Source organism: Rhinoraja longicauda, chromosome 3 (assembly GCF_053455715.1).
Source record: "Rhinoraja longicauda isolate Sanriku21f chromosome 3, sRhiLon1.1, whole genome shotgun sequence".
NCBI lineage: Eukaryota > Metazoa > Chordata > Chondrichthyes > Rajiformes > Arhynchobatidae > Rhinoraja > Rhinoraja longicauda.
This window is the reverse complement of record NC_135955.1, coordinates 41,932,104-41,951,285: the sequence shown is the minus strand read 5'-3', so window position 1 is coordinate 41,951,285 and position 19,182 is coordinate 41,932,104. Positions and strand designations below refer to the sequence as shown.

The window sequence follows — 19,182 nt, the reverse complement described above, 5'->3', positions numbered from 1 at the left end:
GGCCAATGTAATTGCTTTGGAAATGTACCTTTTAATGAATTGATATTAATCATGCAGGCTTTTGCTTGGGAGAGACTACTTCCTTAATTCCGTTAGCCCGAAGAGCTATATCTAACTCTCTCTTGAATACATCCAATGAATTGGCCTCCACTGCCTTCTGTGGCAGAGAATTCCACAGATCCACAACTCTCTGGGTGAAAAAGTTTTTCCTCACCTCAGTCCTAAATGGCCTACCCCTTATTCTTGAACTTGACCCCTGGTTCTGGACTCCCTCAACATCAGGAACATGTTTCCTGCATCGAGCCTGTCCAATCCTTTCAGCATTTTATATGTTTCTTTACCAATACCACTGCTGTTGGCCAAATCTACAACAACAGTGAAACAAAGTACAGAAAAGAGAAAAGAGATCGAAAACCTTGTGCCATGGCATCAGAGCAACAACCTAACCCTTAATGCTAGCAGGATGAAAGAGTTGGTTGCTGACCCAAGGAAGCGAGTGGGTGAATACAAACCTGTCCTGAACAATGAAGCTGCTGTACAGATGGGTGACAGCTTCAGGTACTTAGGCATCCATATTACCAACAATCTAACTTGGATCCTTCACACTGTGGTGATCAGGAAAGGGCATTAGTGAATTTACTTCCTTGATGTCTGAGAAGATTTGGCATGTCCATGAGGATTCATTAGAACTCCTACCGATGCGCTATAGAAACCATTCTGATGGGGTGCATCTCAGTCTGGTTTGGCAACTGCTCTGCTCTTGACCATCTGAATCCACAGAGAGTGGTGAAAACAACCCAGTCCATCACTTCCTTCCATCTTGTCTATCTTCACATTAGGTAGGCTGGAAGTATTGTTAAGGATGTCTTCTCCCCTGGCCATTCCCTTTTCTGGAACAAGCTACAGGAGCTTGGAAGCCTGGACATTTAGACTTAAGGACAACTTCTTCTCAGAGCTATTGGACTCCTGAACCAATCACCCATTTCCTCTCTCCTGGATGCTGCCTGACCTGCTGAGTTACTCCAGCATTTTGTGACCCCCTTCATATGCTCTTCTCAGAAGTGCTGCCATGTATTCTTATTCTTAACTCTACCTCATTGTTATTGCACTACAGTTATTTTGCTCTACTTCAGAATGCACCACAATCTTTGCACCATTCTGTTGTTGAGCATTTGTTGTTCTTTCTATTTTGGTATCTATCATTACCGCATAGCATATCCTGTTTACTCTATGAGCTTCATGTGACCAAGGAATTTCATTGCACCCTGGTGTATATGAGAATAAACTAATCAGAATCCAAATCTGAATCTGTGCGATGTAGGGTTTTGATGAAGGGTCCTTGACTTAAACCATTAATACGTTTTTTTCTTCTCCCGGGTGCTGCTTGACTGGCATTTACACATTTGATTTTGATTACTGTTAATTCATATTAATTTTCTTTTCATTGTTTCAAATTATTTAATAAACTCAATTTCATGACCCTGCTTTGCTAGGATTTGGGCTTGTCCTCATTTCTTTACGTCAGGCCTGTGAATTTGGCCATAATGCTAGGGTTACAGGATTTACACATCCTTTCTCTGTCCTCTTTCATATTACCTCTATCTTTTTCCAGATAGAAGTACAATTCCATTTCCATTTAAATTTTGTTATTTGACTCAAAAGCTACGATACCAAAGCTTTCCACAAACTTACAACATTTGCTGTAAAGATTTCCTTCCCTTTTTCATATAATATCAGGATGTATATTTGTGTCAATTTACCAACTTTTGAAAACAATCTTTAGTTTCTTGTGCAGTTAATATCTTAAAGAAATGTTGGGAACCTGAGATTACCTTCACTATCTCTGCTCCAGTGAAGGAAGCTTTAAACTTTCTTCATCGTTAACTTGCTGTGCTTTTGGAGCACCTGCTTTACATGGATAGTGGAAGGGTAAGAGTTTAATTGCTGTTGCTGGGTGCCAATGTGCGAGGGAAATTAGATGGCCTTGGGGCAATATTGAACATTATTTTACCCTGCCAACCTTGGTAGTTACAACAATGGATTAAAAATTTAAGCCCTTTATGAGAGCTAAGGTAAAGCTACTTGCCCAAAACACACAGCTGTTCCTTCTTCCCAGCGATGCTAGGTTGCTAATGATGGGAAATGTGTTGCACTTAATTAGGTTGCATGACATTAGTAAACAGACATCCATGTGGGATAGACTTACAATGAATTTGCTTCTAGCATTGATGGAAAGTTCACTGGTTGGAAAAACATGATTGAGTCCAGTGCCAACAATGCCAGGGCATGCCTGGATTCTCATCTATTTGCACATAAGAAGAGGAAATCTGTTCATCAAATTTGAAAATAACTTTGCAATGCTTTGTGTAATCAGCAAGAATGCTTCTTTCTGGCTAAAGAAACATCCAAACATTAGCCAACATAAGAACATATTTTATGTCTATCTTCAGTGTAAACCAGCATCTGCAGTTCCTTCCAACACATTTGGCTGCTCCACTGTTAAATCTCCTCAATGTATGCCTACTTTGAAGAAGTTCTCCTCTCTCCAACGAGAGTTCTGCAACACCCTCTCTCACTGCTCCCCCTCTGTGATTCCTCCTGCTCTCATTCATTTGTTCTTTATACCTTTTCGTGTCTCTAGTTTCCCTCTCCCCTGACTCTCAGTCTGAAGGGTCTTGCCCCGAAACGTCACATATTCCTTTTCTCCAGAGATGCTGCCTGACCCGCTGAGTTACTCCAACATTTTGTGTCTATAATCAAGGACATAAGTAGCCAACATAATGAAGGAGCTTTCTCACCCGGTCTTTTATTTTACTCCCCGCTACCATTGGGCAGAAGATACAAAAGTTTGAAAGTGCATACCACCAATATCAGAAACACTTTCTTCTCCTTTGAATGCATACTTCTGAATGGTCCTTCCATAAGGCAGGGTGCAGTCCCCTTTCTCCAACCTACCTCATTATGGACATAAGACCTTTTTCTGTGAAACTATTACACTACATGATGAGAACTATATTCTGTACTCTCGTGTCTTTTTCTTTGCTCTGCCCTTTATACTTGTGTGTAGCTTGATTGTATTCATGTATAATATTATCTGATTTGATTTGATAGCACACAAACAAAAGTTTTTCACTGAACCTAGGTAAACGTGACAATAATAAATCTAAAAGGAGTAGAGGTTTGAACACATGGTAAGAGATATGCATTACGCAGAGTGGTCTTGCTGCAATGTGGGAGTGGAAATGTAACTTTCAATGTAATAACTGCTGTGGCACCAACCCCCAAGGGCTCACCAGGTCAATGCTGGCCCAGAACTGCAACCCAAGAGTGATATTTGTCAGTGTTTTCATGGGATTTGAATCAAGAATGCATTCTGAGTTCACCCTTAAACAATAAGTGCACGTTTCCTTTATGCGCCATTGCAGTACAGTCGGTGACCTCTGTTTGGAAATGCAAGCATGACACTTATTGGCTAATGCTTGATGCAGCTAAATTTGGGTCCTGCTGTACAATGAAACTTGTAATTCTGGTCACCTTGACTGACTGACCCTGGGTCTTAAGTGGCCTACTTTTCTTCGCACAAGTTGCTTAAATGTGCCCTTTATCTAATTTAAAGAGCCTGCTACTGCCAAAGCTAAAGCAAAGGATTAAAATCTATAAGTTACCGCAGTAGAATATTGGTCTATGTTTCTGCTTTAATTTTAGTATCTAAAGTGGCAGCATTGTGTGAATTCTTCCCATGAATTTCCTTGGGCACCAAAAGAAAGCTGGTTTCCCAGATTTGTTCCTCAACCCCCATCTCAATTCCCAAGGTTGGAAGATTTAACGTGAGCATTGCTTCCATTTGCAGCAGAGTCCTGGCCTTTAGTTTGCGTCAGGAACCTCAGTCCTCAATTGTATGTTGAATCTTCATTCACTCTAAGATCTTAGAAAATCAATTATGAAAGGCAAGGCTCCTTTTCAAAAACATGGGCTGGTTTCCGTAATGTAATCAGTTGCTTTGAGGCCGGTTGGCAGCAATGGACGCAAGGGATACAGAATAGTTTCTTGACTGTCTTGCCTACAATGCTGCCAAGGCATCATGCTGATCTTGCAGAATAAATTCAAGCTGAATGTCACGAGATGACTATAAAACCCGAGATAGACATCTACATATAATTGTTCATGGAATTGATCTTTTCTTTGAAAATATGAATCACTCACGTAGGAATTTTCTGGGTTATCAATGAAATACACAGCATACTTTGTCATTTTGATATTGAAAAACAATCGGTACTTTCCAAATATTCCTGAAAAGATTCCACATTATTTGTCTTTTTATAATTAGGGATAATTCCACCAGTTAATAAAACCTGACTTGGGGTGGTGCTTTAAATACATTATTTTATTGTGTTCCTAACAGCTTCCTTCAGTCACAATTTAGACAAAACACCAAAATCCATAGTCAGTTACTAAGAGACAACAAAAAAAAGCATCAAGTGGGAGCCTTCAATGAATCTGAATTGTTGTTGATCCCAAGATTCCTATGATTCACCAGCACTTTTTTTTCTAGAATTAACGGCTTTTAAGTTGGATTGTCACTTTGAGGATTTTGAATTTTCTCTCTTATTTTGGTGGGATGACAGTGGTACAGCGGCAGAACCGCTGCCTCGCAGTTTCAAATACCTGGGTTCAATCCTAACCTCAGGTCTTTGTGGAATTTGCACATTTTCCCTGTGACCGCAAGGGTTTCCTTCGGGTGCTCCAGTTTACTGCTACGTCCCAACGGTGTGTGGGTCGGTAGGTTAATTGGTTGCTAGCATGTGGGCGAGTGATAGAATCTCCAGGGAAATTAATTGAATTGTAAGGTGAATGAAAAAAAATGGGATTAATGTAGGTCTAGTGCAAATGGATGGTTATCAGTTGGCACAGAATCGTTGGGCCAAAGGGCCTGTTTCTGTGCTGTGCTGCTCTGACATTCCAGTCCAATTTTGAAGGAAAATTACATTGTTCTTCATTTTGGACAAGAGATTCAATAGAGGTCCTGTCGGGTTATTTTAAATAGGATATCAGGTTACGCAATGAATCTTGCATCACTAAGAAGAGTAGGTATCCGAGATGTTATCAAATTTGCCGCCTCCCTTATGTGGCATATTCAGCCCATCAAGTCTATATTGGCTCTCAAAGCAATCCCATCAATCCCATTCTTCACCTATTTCCCTGCAACATATTATCTGTTGTGGCAGGTTTTCTGAGAGTGTGTCCAATCCAACTCCATTTTCTCTTTCAAATTTGTAAGTCAATGGGATCCTGGCTTATTCTTTTCCACAGGTCCACATTGCTTACTTTGCCTCTCCTCCAGATGTTTAGTCCACTCCCTCTGTATGTTTCGCTCTCTCTTCCTTTCCGGAGTAGATAATGGACTGCCCACTGGCCAATTTGATCTCCCCTGACTGTGCCCATCTTGTTTCTGCCAAGCCCAGGACTGAGAGATTGTAGCGCACCATTTTGTTGCCAACAGTGGCAGCCTTGCCAACCTGGAACATGGTTCGGATGTTCCATGTCCCCACAAGGATGGATTTCTTTGGCGTCAGAAGGTGTGTCAGTTTCCCAGCGCCCTTGCGGGTTTGGCTGGGAAGCGTCATGTTTCCCGTCACTGGGGCACCTTCTTCAGCCAAGTGTGTAATTTGGTTTTCATTCGTCAATGTTTCTGTAACTCCCACTTTTTTCCAGGGTGGGGTAGTTAACCCCACGCCCAACCCCCAACCTGGAGGACCTGGGACTGCTTTGTCTGTCTCCTCACCCATGACCTGTCCGGTTTGGTTGAACCTGTCAGGGATATAAAACCCCACCCGACATAGCTCAAAGGATCACTGGAGTACGCAAGCCTCTCCACCACGTCCAGGTTGCAGTCCAGGAGAAGTCACTTCAGAATTATTTTACCAGAAAGAGCTTATGAAGAATTTATACAAGACATTCTTTAAGAGTATCAAGAGATTTGAGAATGTTCATTTGTTATATGCACCAGAAATGAACCGGAACAATTAAATTCTTAATGTTGCAGCTTTAAAGGCAATTAGATGCAACAACAACAAATATAGAATAAATTATCAGTTATTCTAAGTAAACTAGACTGCGCAAATACTAAAGTACTTAAATCAATCTTAGTAGTGCAAAGTCGTAGTATGGTGTGGTTGCAGTTAGGGTTGTGCAGGGCGGTTCAAGAACCTGATGGTTGATGAGAAGAAGCTCAATCATTCAATGGTGCTTTATTGTCACATGTGTGATGTGCACACTCACAGTGAAATTATTTTCTTACAAACAGTCCTGTAGAGTATTGCCATACCTTAGCTCATCTTCGATTAGCAATTATGCAGAAATAGCCTACTGAGCCCATGTGCAAGAGGTGCCATGTTTTGACGCCATTTTCCAAGTCCAGTCCATGCTCCAGTTGTTATTCAGGCTAGCCCCAGGCTGCTGCGGACCTTCAGCCATCACCGTCCTTGGTCGCTTTGCAACAGATGTCCTCTCCTTGCCTGTCCACCTTTGTTCTCCAGGGTTCCTCCCGCAGCCGACCTTGAAGGCATGATAGGCCAGACCCTGGTTCCCTCTGCTCTCCTACCGGCCTCATTCCTCTCCTGTCCCCTCCGTCGTTATCGTCGGCTCCATCCTCCTGGTCTCTAGTCTTCGGGGGATGTGTGATGGCAGCTCAGCGGGCTCCACTCTCAGGTCACGAATAGTCAAGCATGAGCCAGCTTGGCAGCTACCCCTTGCCGCCATGTCCAACGATGTTACGTTCAGTCACGGTCTGCTGGCTTGGCGGCTTCCTTCTTATCTTGAACCGACAGGTAATCATTCTCAGGTTCCTGTACCTTCCTCCAACTGATAGCAGAGAACATGGCCAGGGTGTGGGTCTTGCATGACATTAACTGCTTTCGTGAGAAAATGTTTCTTGTAGATCCCTTCAATAGTAAGGAGGTCAGTACTCATGATGGACCATTCATAACTTTCTGCAACTTCCTTCCTTCCCGAATCAGGCTAGTGTGTCTGTCATTTTTAATTATTTCAAACCCTCTTGCCCAGGTTACTGCTGCATGTACCCAGTGATTTTATAATAGATTCAGGATTCAAAACATTGTCAACACCGAGCAGGTTGGGACACGGCAGGCCATTGTGGTCATAATTACCTGAACCTGAAATCAGTATTTAAGGCCAATTTTTTTGGCTCTTCTGCTGCACTGATTTGTTTTAGGATGCAGAACAATCTGACTTTTAATTTGAGGTGAGATATTATTAATTAGTATTTGATTCATCACCAAAGTTGAACTCCATTCTTCATTTAGTTGGTTCCCAAATAGACCACTAGGTGTCAGACTCCACAATGTGGAAATGTTCCATTGCCATGAGTCAGGCAGCAAACACCAGTCAGAATCTGCCTCATCATTATGCTGCAGTAATGGTGAGCTGCAGAGATTTTCCCCTTGTCTTTTCTCATCCCACCATCTTCCTTCTACTGAAGGACGATCAGAAAGTGCAAGATTAGTTGTTAAAACCAACCTGATTTGCATAAAACTGAGTTTTCCTCAGCTGTTTTTAATTTCAGTAGCAGAAGCTAATTTATGGTGTGGTGATTTACTTAAAGTAGCCTTTGACATCTTAACCCATCAAATCAATCATTTCTTATGCATGTGGGTTTATGCATGTGGGTACTCCTGGTAAACCTTCCATCTTGGGTAAAGAGAGAAAGTACCCCAACCGATCTTAAAACAAGAAAACCTTTTTGTAATTTTCTACTATCTCCCTCTCTTGATCACAGACTTCAGCCTGTTAAAGATTCACATATGTTGAACTTTCAAATCTGCGTCCCTCTGAAATCCTGAAAACCTATTTGGCTCCTTTTCCTGAGGTTCTTTCCCTTTTCCTGAGGTTCTTTCCCTTTTCCCTTCTACACAACGTTGATGTCTCCCTCTGATTCCATTATCTGCAATCCTTTCTTCACTAATCACGTCCCAGCCTCTGTCGCTGTCTTCACACCTCCCTCCTCCACCTGGTTCCATTAGTCTTTCAACTACTCCTCACCTCGTCCACATCACTTGCCAGCCCTGCCTCCTACTGGCTATCTCCCCTTTATACACTCGGTCCTCTTGCAGGGTCTTGGCCAAAAATACTGACTATTAAGTTCAAAAGTGATAGGAATAGAATTAGGCCATTTGGCCCATCAAGTCTACTCCATTATTCAATCATGACTGATCTATCTTTCCTTCCCAATCCCATTCTTCTGCCTTGTCCCCATAAGCTCTGACACCTGTACTAATCAAGAATCTATCTATCTCTGCCTTAAAAATATCCACTGACTTAGCCTCCACAGCCTTCTGTGGCAAAGAATGCCACAGATTCACCACCCTCTGACTAAAGAAGTTTCCCCTCGTCTCCTTCCTAAAAGAACATCCTTAATTAAGGATATTCCTAATTAAGATATTGTTAAGATATTCCCTTTTCTTTACCAATACTGTCTACCCTGCTGAGTTCTTCCAGCAGTTTGTTTTTTAGCTCCAAATCCCAGTCTTTGCAATCTCTTGTTTCTCCATTTGAGACCAAATGTCTGCGTAAAACAATGATGTAAAGGGAGCACTTTTAAATTTATGACATGATCAAATTAATGGCGCACAAAATCACCGTTCTGTTTTATTTCTTCATTTAGACCAATGCCCAGCCCACTGGTGAATCTCCCAGCCCATATCACTGACATGATAAAGACACGTTAAAATATTGCTCTCATTCTCCAGTCCCCTTCCAAAGAAACAGTTTAAATGTGCCCAAGAGGCCTAAATCACTGCAGAAGACAATGATTAAGTACATTTCTTTGAAGTATTTGTAAAGTCAATAACCATGTACCACAATTATCTCCAAATAGAATTTTAAATTTGTTCTTGGCTTCAAACCAAAAGAGAGATTGAATCTTTTCAATTTTTGATGCGTTTGGGTTTTTTTTTTAGAATCTAATTGGAACTATGTATGTCCAATAAGCAGTAGTTTGATTCTAAAAATGCTTTCCCATTGATATGTTTAAATGGATAGAACAGACTTACTAGATTGTTTACTTTGCTGTAATTTTTTTTATAAATTGAGAACATTTTCCATTTCTATGATGGCTGCCTCCATGTGTTTGTCTTATTTCTGTTGGTTTATTATTGGCACATGTACTGAGATACAGTGGAAAAACTTTGTGCGCAATTCAATCAAATTGTAGTATACATTGAGTACACTCAAACCATCTACAAATACAACAGATGGTGCAATGTGAAAAATACCAGCATGCGGAATATTCTGTTAGTATTATAGCATTACAGTTACAGAGAAAGTGCAAATTTAAAAAGTACAAAATCCACATTGAGGGACAAGATAGGGACTACACCCTTAGTTTATGAGAGGACAATTTAGTAGTCTGAGAATGATGCTGGTCCGGTATCAGGTGGTACATGGTTTCAAGATTTTGTATCTTCTGCCCAATGGAGGAGAAGAGGGAATGACTGGGGTGAAAATTGTCGTTGATTAGATTGGCTGCTTTCCCAAGGAAATGTGGTGTGGACGGAGTTGATAGGGGGAGGCTGGTTTGGTGGGCTGAGCATCATCCACAACTGTCTGCAATTTCTTGCAGTCTGAGGCAGAGGTGTCCACATACTGTATGGTGAATCTGTAGAAACTGGTAAGAATCATTGGAGACATGCCAAGGTTTCTTAGTCCTCTGAGGAAGTAGAGGCATTGGAGTGCTTTCTCCGCTATAGCTTCAGTGTGGTTGGTCCAGGACACATTTTTGGTGATATTTACACCAAGGAACTTGAAGCTCCCATCCATCTCCTCTTCAGCTCTTTAGTTGTTGACAGAGGCGTATCCATTCATTTGTTTCCTGAAATCAATAACTAGCTCTGTCGTCATGCTGACATTGAGGGAGAGGTTGTTGCCTTGTCACCATGCCACTTTGCTCGATTTTTTTTGTGCTTCATCTTATTGTTGTTCGAGATCCAGCCCAATACAATGGTATCATCTGCAAACTTGTAAATGGAGCTAGAGCAGAATTTAGCTGAACAGGCATGAGTGTATCGGGAGAATGGTAAAGGGCTAAGAACACATCTTTGCGGATTATTGTGAAGGATCTTGTTTTGTTGCCCTTCCTCACTGGTTGTGGTCTATGAGGCAAAAAGCCAAGGATCCAGTCACAAGGGGGTGATGCCTAGGTCCAGGGGATTGGAGATGAGTTTGATTAGAATCATGATGTTGAGATTATTATGTCTTAGGAGCACACTTCTACGCAATTTAGATTCATTCTAGGATATATAATGGGAAACTTTGCCCCATGGCAATCATGTCTAAAACTAGAGGGTTTATGTTTCAGGTAAACAGTAAGAGGTTCTGAGTTGGAGGTTTTTCAGTCACAGGGCGATTGAAAACTGAAATGCAAAGCCTGATTGGGTGGTGGAAACAGGGAAACTCATAGCTTTTAAGAAATATCTAGACAAAGCGTAGAAGGCTAGGGAGTATGTGATGATAAATGGAAATACTATATATGGTAAATTGATGGTCGGAATGGATGTTGTGGGCTGCAGAGCTTGTTTCTGTGGGGTATGACTGTTCCTTCCTGCAGTGTGAATCTGAATTAAGCAAAAGGCAGAAGTGTAGCCTGTAACAGCAGTGGATGTTCAGGGTACAGATGTGAGTGGTTAGGGTACAAACCTACGGACAATATTTTAGCAAATACATCAGAAACACTGACCAGAATATTCAGTATATCTAAAACATTTCATCAATTGTCTCAAATAGTTTCTTATCTACGTATATGCAAACAATCTACCTATCAGGTGATACTAATCCTTTGGTTATTCTGTTATTACAGTATAGCATTTATTTTCACATTTCAGTTTGCACAACAATCTTTGTACCATTCTACTGATTTGCCTTCATTATCTATATTTATTTTTGTATCTATCATTACCGTATACTCTATGAACTTCATGAAAACAGGGAATTTAATTTCTTCCCAATAGAAATGACAATAGACAAATGGGATCTAAACGTGGGGATTATTGTGCCTGAGTCATTAATTGAGTGGGATTACATTCAAATTAAGATGCATCTGGTACTGATGACCTTTTATTTTTTTCCTGACAAGAAGTTGTTATTTTATACTTGATAACTTTGAAGTTGTGTCTGTCCTCAATAAAAAGGCACAAGGTGATATTAGTTCAGATTGCTTCTCAAACAGTATTTAGAAAATTTTACTTAGGCAACCTAGCTAAAAACTATTCACAAGAGACAAAATGATGGTGTGGAACTCTGGCAGTGGGCTGAAGAAATACCCTTAGAGAGGACTGTAATTGACACAAATTCAACTTTTGTTTCCTAAAATTTTAAACTGTGCATAAGAAAGAATTTGCATTAATGTGGTAAGATCATCCATGGATCTATTGCATAAAGATTATGGAGTTTCTTCAATCAAACTTGTATTTCGGATTTACCCCATTGACTCTGGGATGGATTAGTATGGAAAGTTTTTGGGAATCGCTGCATACTCAAAGGGAAATAAATAATGGGGAAGGGTGATGAGTTCCTCTTTGGTGACAGACTATTAGAAAGAGAAATTTGATTTTAAAATTCAACTGATTATTGTCTTTCATGAAAGAAAATTCTGGCATGTTGCACAATGAAGAGGCATTTCTCTGTACCAAAACATAAGTAGCGAAGATAAAAATACAACTCCCACCACTTCCTTGTGTTTCCAATTGCAATGCATTTCTGTCACTTCCGGGAGAAAATAATGTTGAGTTTAATGGTTACATCAGAATAAAAATCAAACATAAATAGTGGGGAGCAACATTTTGACTCTTTTCTCGTTCAGAAGAAGGAGATCCTTACCCTTCTACCCTTACCACTTACCATCATTAACCTTAACATCCATTGCTGCCACAAGTTATTCTTCTGTATTTTGCTCAATTCAGGTCGGATAACCACACCCAGACATGCATTGCATCGTAATTGCAAGCCCCCTTACATGTCCAGCCTATGTTCAGTTCTGTTTTATGGCAATTGGGCTGCCTCATCTTTTCTCGGGTTTTTTTGATGGTTAGGCACAGAATTTTTTTTAGAAGAATTTAATGAGATCCTGGAAACAAAATCCCATTAAAATAATTTATGGTAGCACATATAATTTTAAAGAAACGGGATAGGGAGGTTTTTGTGAGGTTTTGAGGAAGGAATTGGGTTTAATCAAAACTAAATACCAAAACCATGTACAAATATGGATGATCAAACATGCGGGAGCCCACTGCGACCTTGCTAAAGGGACCATGAGAGTGTTTGGGGAAGAAGCATTCATCGCTTAATTGTTTAGGTTGCTATTGTTGAGATTTGCAAGGATATTTAGTTCATCCGTATGAAATTCAGTAATGTTTTATCTTTAATCTTTCACCAAAGGTAAAATAAATCAGTAACTATTCCTAATAAGACAAAATTGAACATAACAAACAGGAGGCCTGGTGTCAAAGAATTCAGTGGGCATATCTCCTTCACTGTTTGGTAATGTTTTCAGGATCGGAGACGAGCAGCAAAATTGCAACTGACAGCTTTGAGTTGCTGATGATTGATGTTTGTGAAGTATTAATGATCATTAATGGTAATTTCAAGTTATTGCAATCATATTCCACCACTGATTACAAGGAAATAAGTCAGTCTTGATGTCGTTTATTTAACTTTGGCCTGTTGCTGCAGGAATGGTGGAATTGTTTCCATGATATGTCTGTCACTTGGAACCTTTCTATCAGCAACTAATTTTCATAAGATCCCATTTGCAATTTACAAAGGTTTCATAATCAGGACTGAGCAGACTGAGGCTGACAGATAAGTATTTCATTGTGTGACAGTGCCCTGAAATCAAATCATAAATTTTCCAAAAAGGTTGCATCATGTAATAGCTGTAATGATAAAGTTAATAAAACTACAATTTAAGTAGTGTTAGTGGCTGAGCAAGGTGAAATTGACTATCAGTTTCTGTCAGTTTCTGTCAACCCTGTAAATATCAAATGAATAAATATTTCAACTGCCCTACATCTGAACAACTTCTTAAACCTGCATAAATTTCTGATACAGACAGACATGTTTCTCACTGAAATCCTTGTGTATTTCTTGGGCTGCTTGCTATATCACCTCTGGAGCATTTCCAAACTCTTTAATGCTGACATTTTCTTTGAAATGTTTTCACATTTTTTTGTAGAATATAGCTTTTGTTCCTCTTCTCTGAAATGAGTTATTTTAAGATTGCTTTGCTGATTGTCTAAATTTTATGTTCCTTTCCTTTAATTTATGATTTATTGTTTTATTCACTTGCCCCCGCCCTTCACTACATATAAAGGTGGGTAAGCAACGGAAAGCTATTGCTCATCAGAAGAATCCCAACATGCTCACGGTAGGAGCAATTGTAACTAGTTATTCGTGGTGATGTTGTGGTGGTTTCTAGTCATTCATGTGTCTTGGCTGTCCACCCTGTGTCATGTGGTGTAATTGTTCCAATTGTCTTAAATTTTTGCTGGTTGCAAGAAATCTGAATATTGAACACACGCTTGCATGAAATTTGTTGATAAACGTGTATTGTTATGTGCTGAGAATGACTGAGTGCATTGACTGATGGTGCAGCTTCCAACTGCATAGAATGAGCAGTGGTCACGGAACTAATTAAAAATGAGTAGTTAATATCTGAATCAGCTCAAGATCCTAGTTCCTGATTTGAATCTGGTTGGAACCACACTATCGCTTAATGGACACTGCAGATCTCTTTCAAATTTGGCGAATGTTGCTTCAGAGTGCAAGCCATATTTAAGACTGGACAGATTGGGTCTTTTTTCAATTCATTTCTATGATTGTCAGTACAGCTAACTCGTGAGAATGTTATATATTTTAAACCTGACATTAAGATCTTAGAGCAGAGAAGAAGTAATTTGGTCAGCTATGAGAGTCTTTTCTCCAATTAAATCTTCACCCCGTCCCATATAGCTTTATAATCTTGCCCTCTTTGTAATATTTAACCAATTCCCTTTTCAAAAGTTTACAATTAAGTCAGTCAAGCACTTTATCCCTATATTGAAATAACTCACCCAAAAATGAAATATTTTCTCACATTGCTTCAGCTTCATTACCATTATCTCTGATTGACTAACCTTTTTTCCCCCATTAAAGATGTTTATTTGTCAAGAACCCTTTACAATTTCGATCATGTACCAGTTCTCCAGGGAATCATTTCTTAACCAAATTCCATTTTCTCCAGTCTCCCCAGATTAGGTCCTTCTCCCTGATATTGTTCTTCTAAACTGTTCTGGACATTTTTATCCTCGCTAAAGTTTGTGTAGAAATAAACACAATTTACCTGCTGCCGCCACTTGCATTTTTCTCAATGCAAATGTTAACAATGCCAATAATTCCATATGCTTTGTTCATAGACTTGACAACTATTCCTGCATCCTCTTTCAAAACCCACAATTTAGTTTGTATGGGCTTTTATATGTAGCTGAAGGACGTAGGCTTGAAGTAAGCATGACATGGATGTATGCACAGTACAGTTGAAGAAAGTGGAAGTAAATAGTTTGCTTGTGTTTGAGGTCTTATCCAGTTTGCCTAGTAATTTATATTCCACGCTTTAAATGCAGTTAGAAGAAGAAACTACACATCCATTACAAATTGTCAACAAGGATATAAAGGATGGACCTCACATAGAGGGGAATAGACTAAAAATCCCACCAATGATTTGATAGCATTGGTGACCACAGGCTCAGATTGAGGCCACGGAGCCTGATATCAACTAACAAAGTGAACGTCTGCATGAGATGTGGGAATGGCGCTGCTTCTGATACTGTGGGGCAAGCACTTCCTCCAAGGATCAGCATGATTGTTGCGGAGAAGAGTTACAGACGCAGTGCAGCTACGCTCTTGAGATTAGAAACTGCTCAATGAATCCAACAGTATAGAAATTGCATTAATGACAGTGATTCAATTAATGAGTCAGAGGGTGCTGCCATTGACGAGTGCAGTATCAAATAGATTATGTTTACTCAGATTCAAGCAAATAATATTGGCACTTTTTATATATCATTAGGAGCATGAACCTTCAGACACACATAAGACATAGGGAAATTCAAACCAACATAGCAGAAATTGAAGGTAGGAATGCTGCTGAGTAAGATGATGCTAAGCCCCCAATGCCAGGAAGCAAATCTTAAGAACTGAGCTTTGAGATGTACAATATGTTAACAAATATGTTAACAATTCTCCCAAGATCATGAACAGCAAAAAATGTTTCACTGAGTGAGAAAGTGCAAAAGATATGGAATCACTTTACTCCAAACCTCCCAAGTTGTGGAGAGCTGCAAAATGGGGAACTTGCAATCAGAAAACAGGCAAGACTATTAGTGAATATGTCATTTTGATGAAGCACTGTAACCCAGGAACTTTCTGAGGCCATACACTGTATATCGAATTTGTGATTTAATCAATGTGAATTCGAGCAAAGTTATTAACCACGGAGGATCTTCCATTTTAACGTGTGCAAAATTATGACATCTGGAAAAATGGGACAGAGAAAAGCAAACAAAGTATATGACTTGCACGAGAATAATATTAAAGGTGAACTTTACTTGTTCATTCTCGCAAAGCACATACCGCAAAATTTGTAAGTGATGTTTCACATTTCAGAGAAGGATTTGGAATCAGTCAATTATGGTCAGGGAGAAAAACAGCTGCAGGATACATTTATAAAGAAAATGAAAAGCCTTGCTTAAGCCAAGACAAAAGCATGCAAGTATTTCATCAATTCCTATGGGGCAAGTACTGTATTTAACTTGGGTCTCAGACCATAGCAATTCCTGGTTCAGAGTTGACAATACTCACCGTGGAAACATCAAGATTCCAAACTAGACCATCCACCCCTGCACGACTATATGATCAAACGGAGAACTTCAAGGCAGCATGGAATTGAAGACACGCTTTCAAGTTTGCCACACGCAAATTCAGGCACTGTGAAATCATGATGTTCACACTGAAAATTGCAGATTATTTTTCCAGTTATACCATTAGAAATGGCAAACAAACATGCTGTTCTGAAGTATACTATTAAAAAAAAATGAGCAGCTGGTATGAACCAGGCAAATGTCCAGATGAAAACATGAGGCTGCCTGAATCAGTTAAATCATTTACTGATGTTATGAGCAGATAACAACCTGCCATTCCAACGGTTTTAAGATGACAAGTTAAGGAAGAACTTCTCCGTTAATATTCTGGTGGTGTGAGCATTTACTGAGTTACATTTGTTGGAAGTTACTCACCAAGGCACTATTGTAGAGTTGGAAATGGCTGCTGATATCTTTTCAAAGATTGTATGTTGAACACTGCGAGAAAAGGATTGATAGTTTAGCACTAGTAGATGGCCATTCAAAATAGTTCAAAGTAAAATATGTTTGGGATATTGTCGAAGAATTGATATCCACTTTCTCATTTTAAGGCTTGCCAGAAGATCTAGAAAGGGATAATGGTCCTCCATTTCATTCATTCCTATGACTCCTTTATGAAACAGGATGATATTAAGCACATGTTGTTGTTTCACTGGCATCAAATAGTTCGCAGAGAGATTAGGGAGAATTGACAAAAAACACTGAATAAATTAGTACTGCAAGGATTCTGAGGTTTCACAATGACAACATTGTGAGCAAACTAGTCACCCAGCAATAGAAGATTCCACAACTGATTATACTCCTGCTGAGCTCCAAGTAGAAGATATGGAACATAGATGAGTGCATCTCAGCCAGCAGGGAGAGTGGGAGAGACAAAACCGAAACAAAAACTATTATGATTCAAGCCTTGGGAAGAGGCAGTTTAAACAATGTAGACTTTCGGCCTTCACACATTTGACAAATCTGATGATATTTGAATATTGGCATTATAGTGGAAGTACAGTATGTAGTATCAAGAGCTTATGCAAGTTGTAGATGAATCAACAAGTACATGTAAATTGCTTAACTTCTCCAAGATATAATAGAGAATATTGAAGTGATATTCTCTTCAATAGAGCATGGAAGAAATGAGAAGAAATGAGAAGTCAATGTCACAAATATCTTTTATGCAGAACAAAGATAGTTAGAAAACCTGGCGAGGCTCTAACTCTGCAATAATAAGTGAATAACTTTCTTTGAAGTGAAAGATTACTGGGGAGATTTGTGCCCTGTTGAGGTTACAGCCAGATCAGTCATGATCTTGTTGAACGGTGGAGTAAGCTCCAGGGACTGAGCAGCCTACCTCTGCGCAGAGTCCCTTGCCCAGAGTGGGGTAATTGAGGACCAGAGGACATAGGTTTAAGGTGAAGGGGAAATTATTTAATAGGGGTAACTTTGTCACACAAAGGGTGGTGAATGTATGGAACAAGCTGCCAGATGAGATAGTTGAGGCTGGGACTATCCCAATGTTTAAGAAACAATTAGACAGGTATAGGTGCTCCTCAACTTACGATGGGGTTACATTCCGAGAAACCCATCGCAAACCGAAAATATCGTAAGTCGAAATGCATTTAATACACCTGATCACGTGGCCGGAAGCGAGTTGCGGCTCGCTAGGGGTCGCTGCTGTCATTGCAAAGTCGGAATATTGTAAGTCAAAGCGTCGTAAGTCAGGAGCACCCATACATGGATAGAACAGGTTTGGAGGGATATGGACCAAACACAGGCAGGTGGGACTAGTGTAGCTGGGACATGTTGGCCGGTGTGGGCAAGGTGGGCCGAAGGGCCTGTTTCCGCACTGTATCACTCTATGACTCTGCTCCTAATGTGTATGTTTGTGTGTGCATAAACAAGGCAAGGCAGTGTCATGAATATAAAGTTGTATCAGTGGATGACAAATACACACATGTTCTCAGTGTAGTTGAAGAAAGTAGAATAAAGAGGATGCAGGTATTTTGGGACTTTATAATGTCTATCAATGGTTCACAATTTTCCTGACATTACATGCAAATAGAGTAATAGTCCACACACACCTTACATCACCTCAGCTCATTCTTCATAGAATGAATTTTATGTTCTGTCTACATTTATCCATTCTGTCACTGCAGATTTCTAGAATATTCTGCCCAGGTAGAAATTGTTAATATATTTCAGAATGGATAATAGTCCTAATTTATAATGATTTGTTTGTAAATTTTTGGCCAAACATCACCAGTGAACAAATTGGTAGGAAGGATAAATCTGTGTGTGTCTGAAGAAGATGCCCTTTCACAAATCTGCACACAGTTTCTGAAGTGTGCTAATTATATATATACACATCGAGTCTTCAACTATCATTGAGATCAAAGACCCCTCAATGTTACCTCCCTTTAAAAGATGGACGAAAATCAAGGTAGAATGTGGAAAACACTGTCAATTAGGAGATTGTTGACCCTTTTTTTAAACATGCTTGTAGCAATTGCTTGCTAATATTTCCTTAACACTTTCCTTACAGCTGATATTTTACAGGAACTTACTTGGAATGAAATCTTCATTCAAGCTCATACGTTAAATAATACAGCTTCTAGGAATATGATATTGTATTGAATTAAGTCATGTTGTAAAGTAGTAGGATCCAATCGAAGTAGGATAACTGGCCACTTTAATCTGTTCACAGGACACATTCTAGCCTAGTTCACATGATATTTAAATCTACCTGCTTTAGAAACAAAAAAATGTAAACTCACTAATTTCACTGCTGCCTTCTCCGAGGGTGTGTGTTTTCGAACCGTGCTAGCAGATTTTAATGGCATTTTTGCAGCAAATTGTCGATAATGTGCGAAGTTCCATAAATAAGTATATAAACTAGGAATTAAATGATTAAGACATACTGACCCTAAAATATACTGACTAGGGTACTAGGGCACTCAACATTTTTATTTCGTTATATTTAACATTTACAAGTACCAAGTACTTCCAAAATACCAAAGAATAAAGAGAGATGGTGCTTATTAATCTTTGTTATTTTTCAGCCCAAGCCACGTATGCAGCGGGGAGGGAGCTCAGCTTCCCTGCACAACACCCTCATGAGAAACAGCATCTTTCAGCTAATGATCAACACCCTGGATCCACTGGCTGAAGGTAATCCACTACACGGGGATGTGAAAGTGTACATAAAGAATTATCCCTACTAGAGTTT

At 39.6% G+C, this 19,182-nt stretch overlaps 1 protein-coding gene across 8 annotated transcripts in view; it reads left to right on the top strand.

Moving 5' to 3' along the window:
• The window catches only part of LOC144591959 (sodium/potassium/calcium exchanger 2-like), a 199,148-nt gene that overhangs the window by 116,424 nt on the left and 63,542 nt on the right, over positions 1-19,182 (top strand). For 5 of the 8 annotated variants that reach the window (XM_078396033.1, XM_078396029.1, XM_078396032.1 and 2 more), the window contains exons 3-4: positions 13,382-13,435; positions 19,016-19,124. In XM_078396033.1, coding sequence (XP_078252159.1) covers positions 13,382-13,435; positions 19,016-19,124 — 163 coding nt within the window. The remainder of the gene's footprint in view (positions 1-13,381; positions 13,436-19,015; positions 19,125-19,182) is intronic. The other 3 variants (XM_078396037.1, XM_078396034.1, XM_078396035.1) reach the window with 1 other exon arrangement.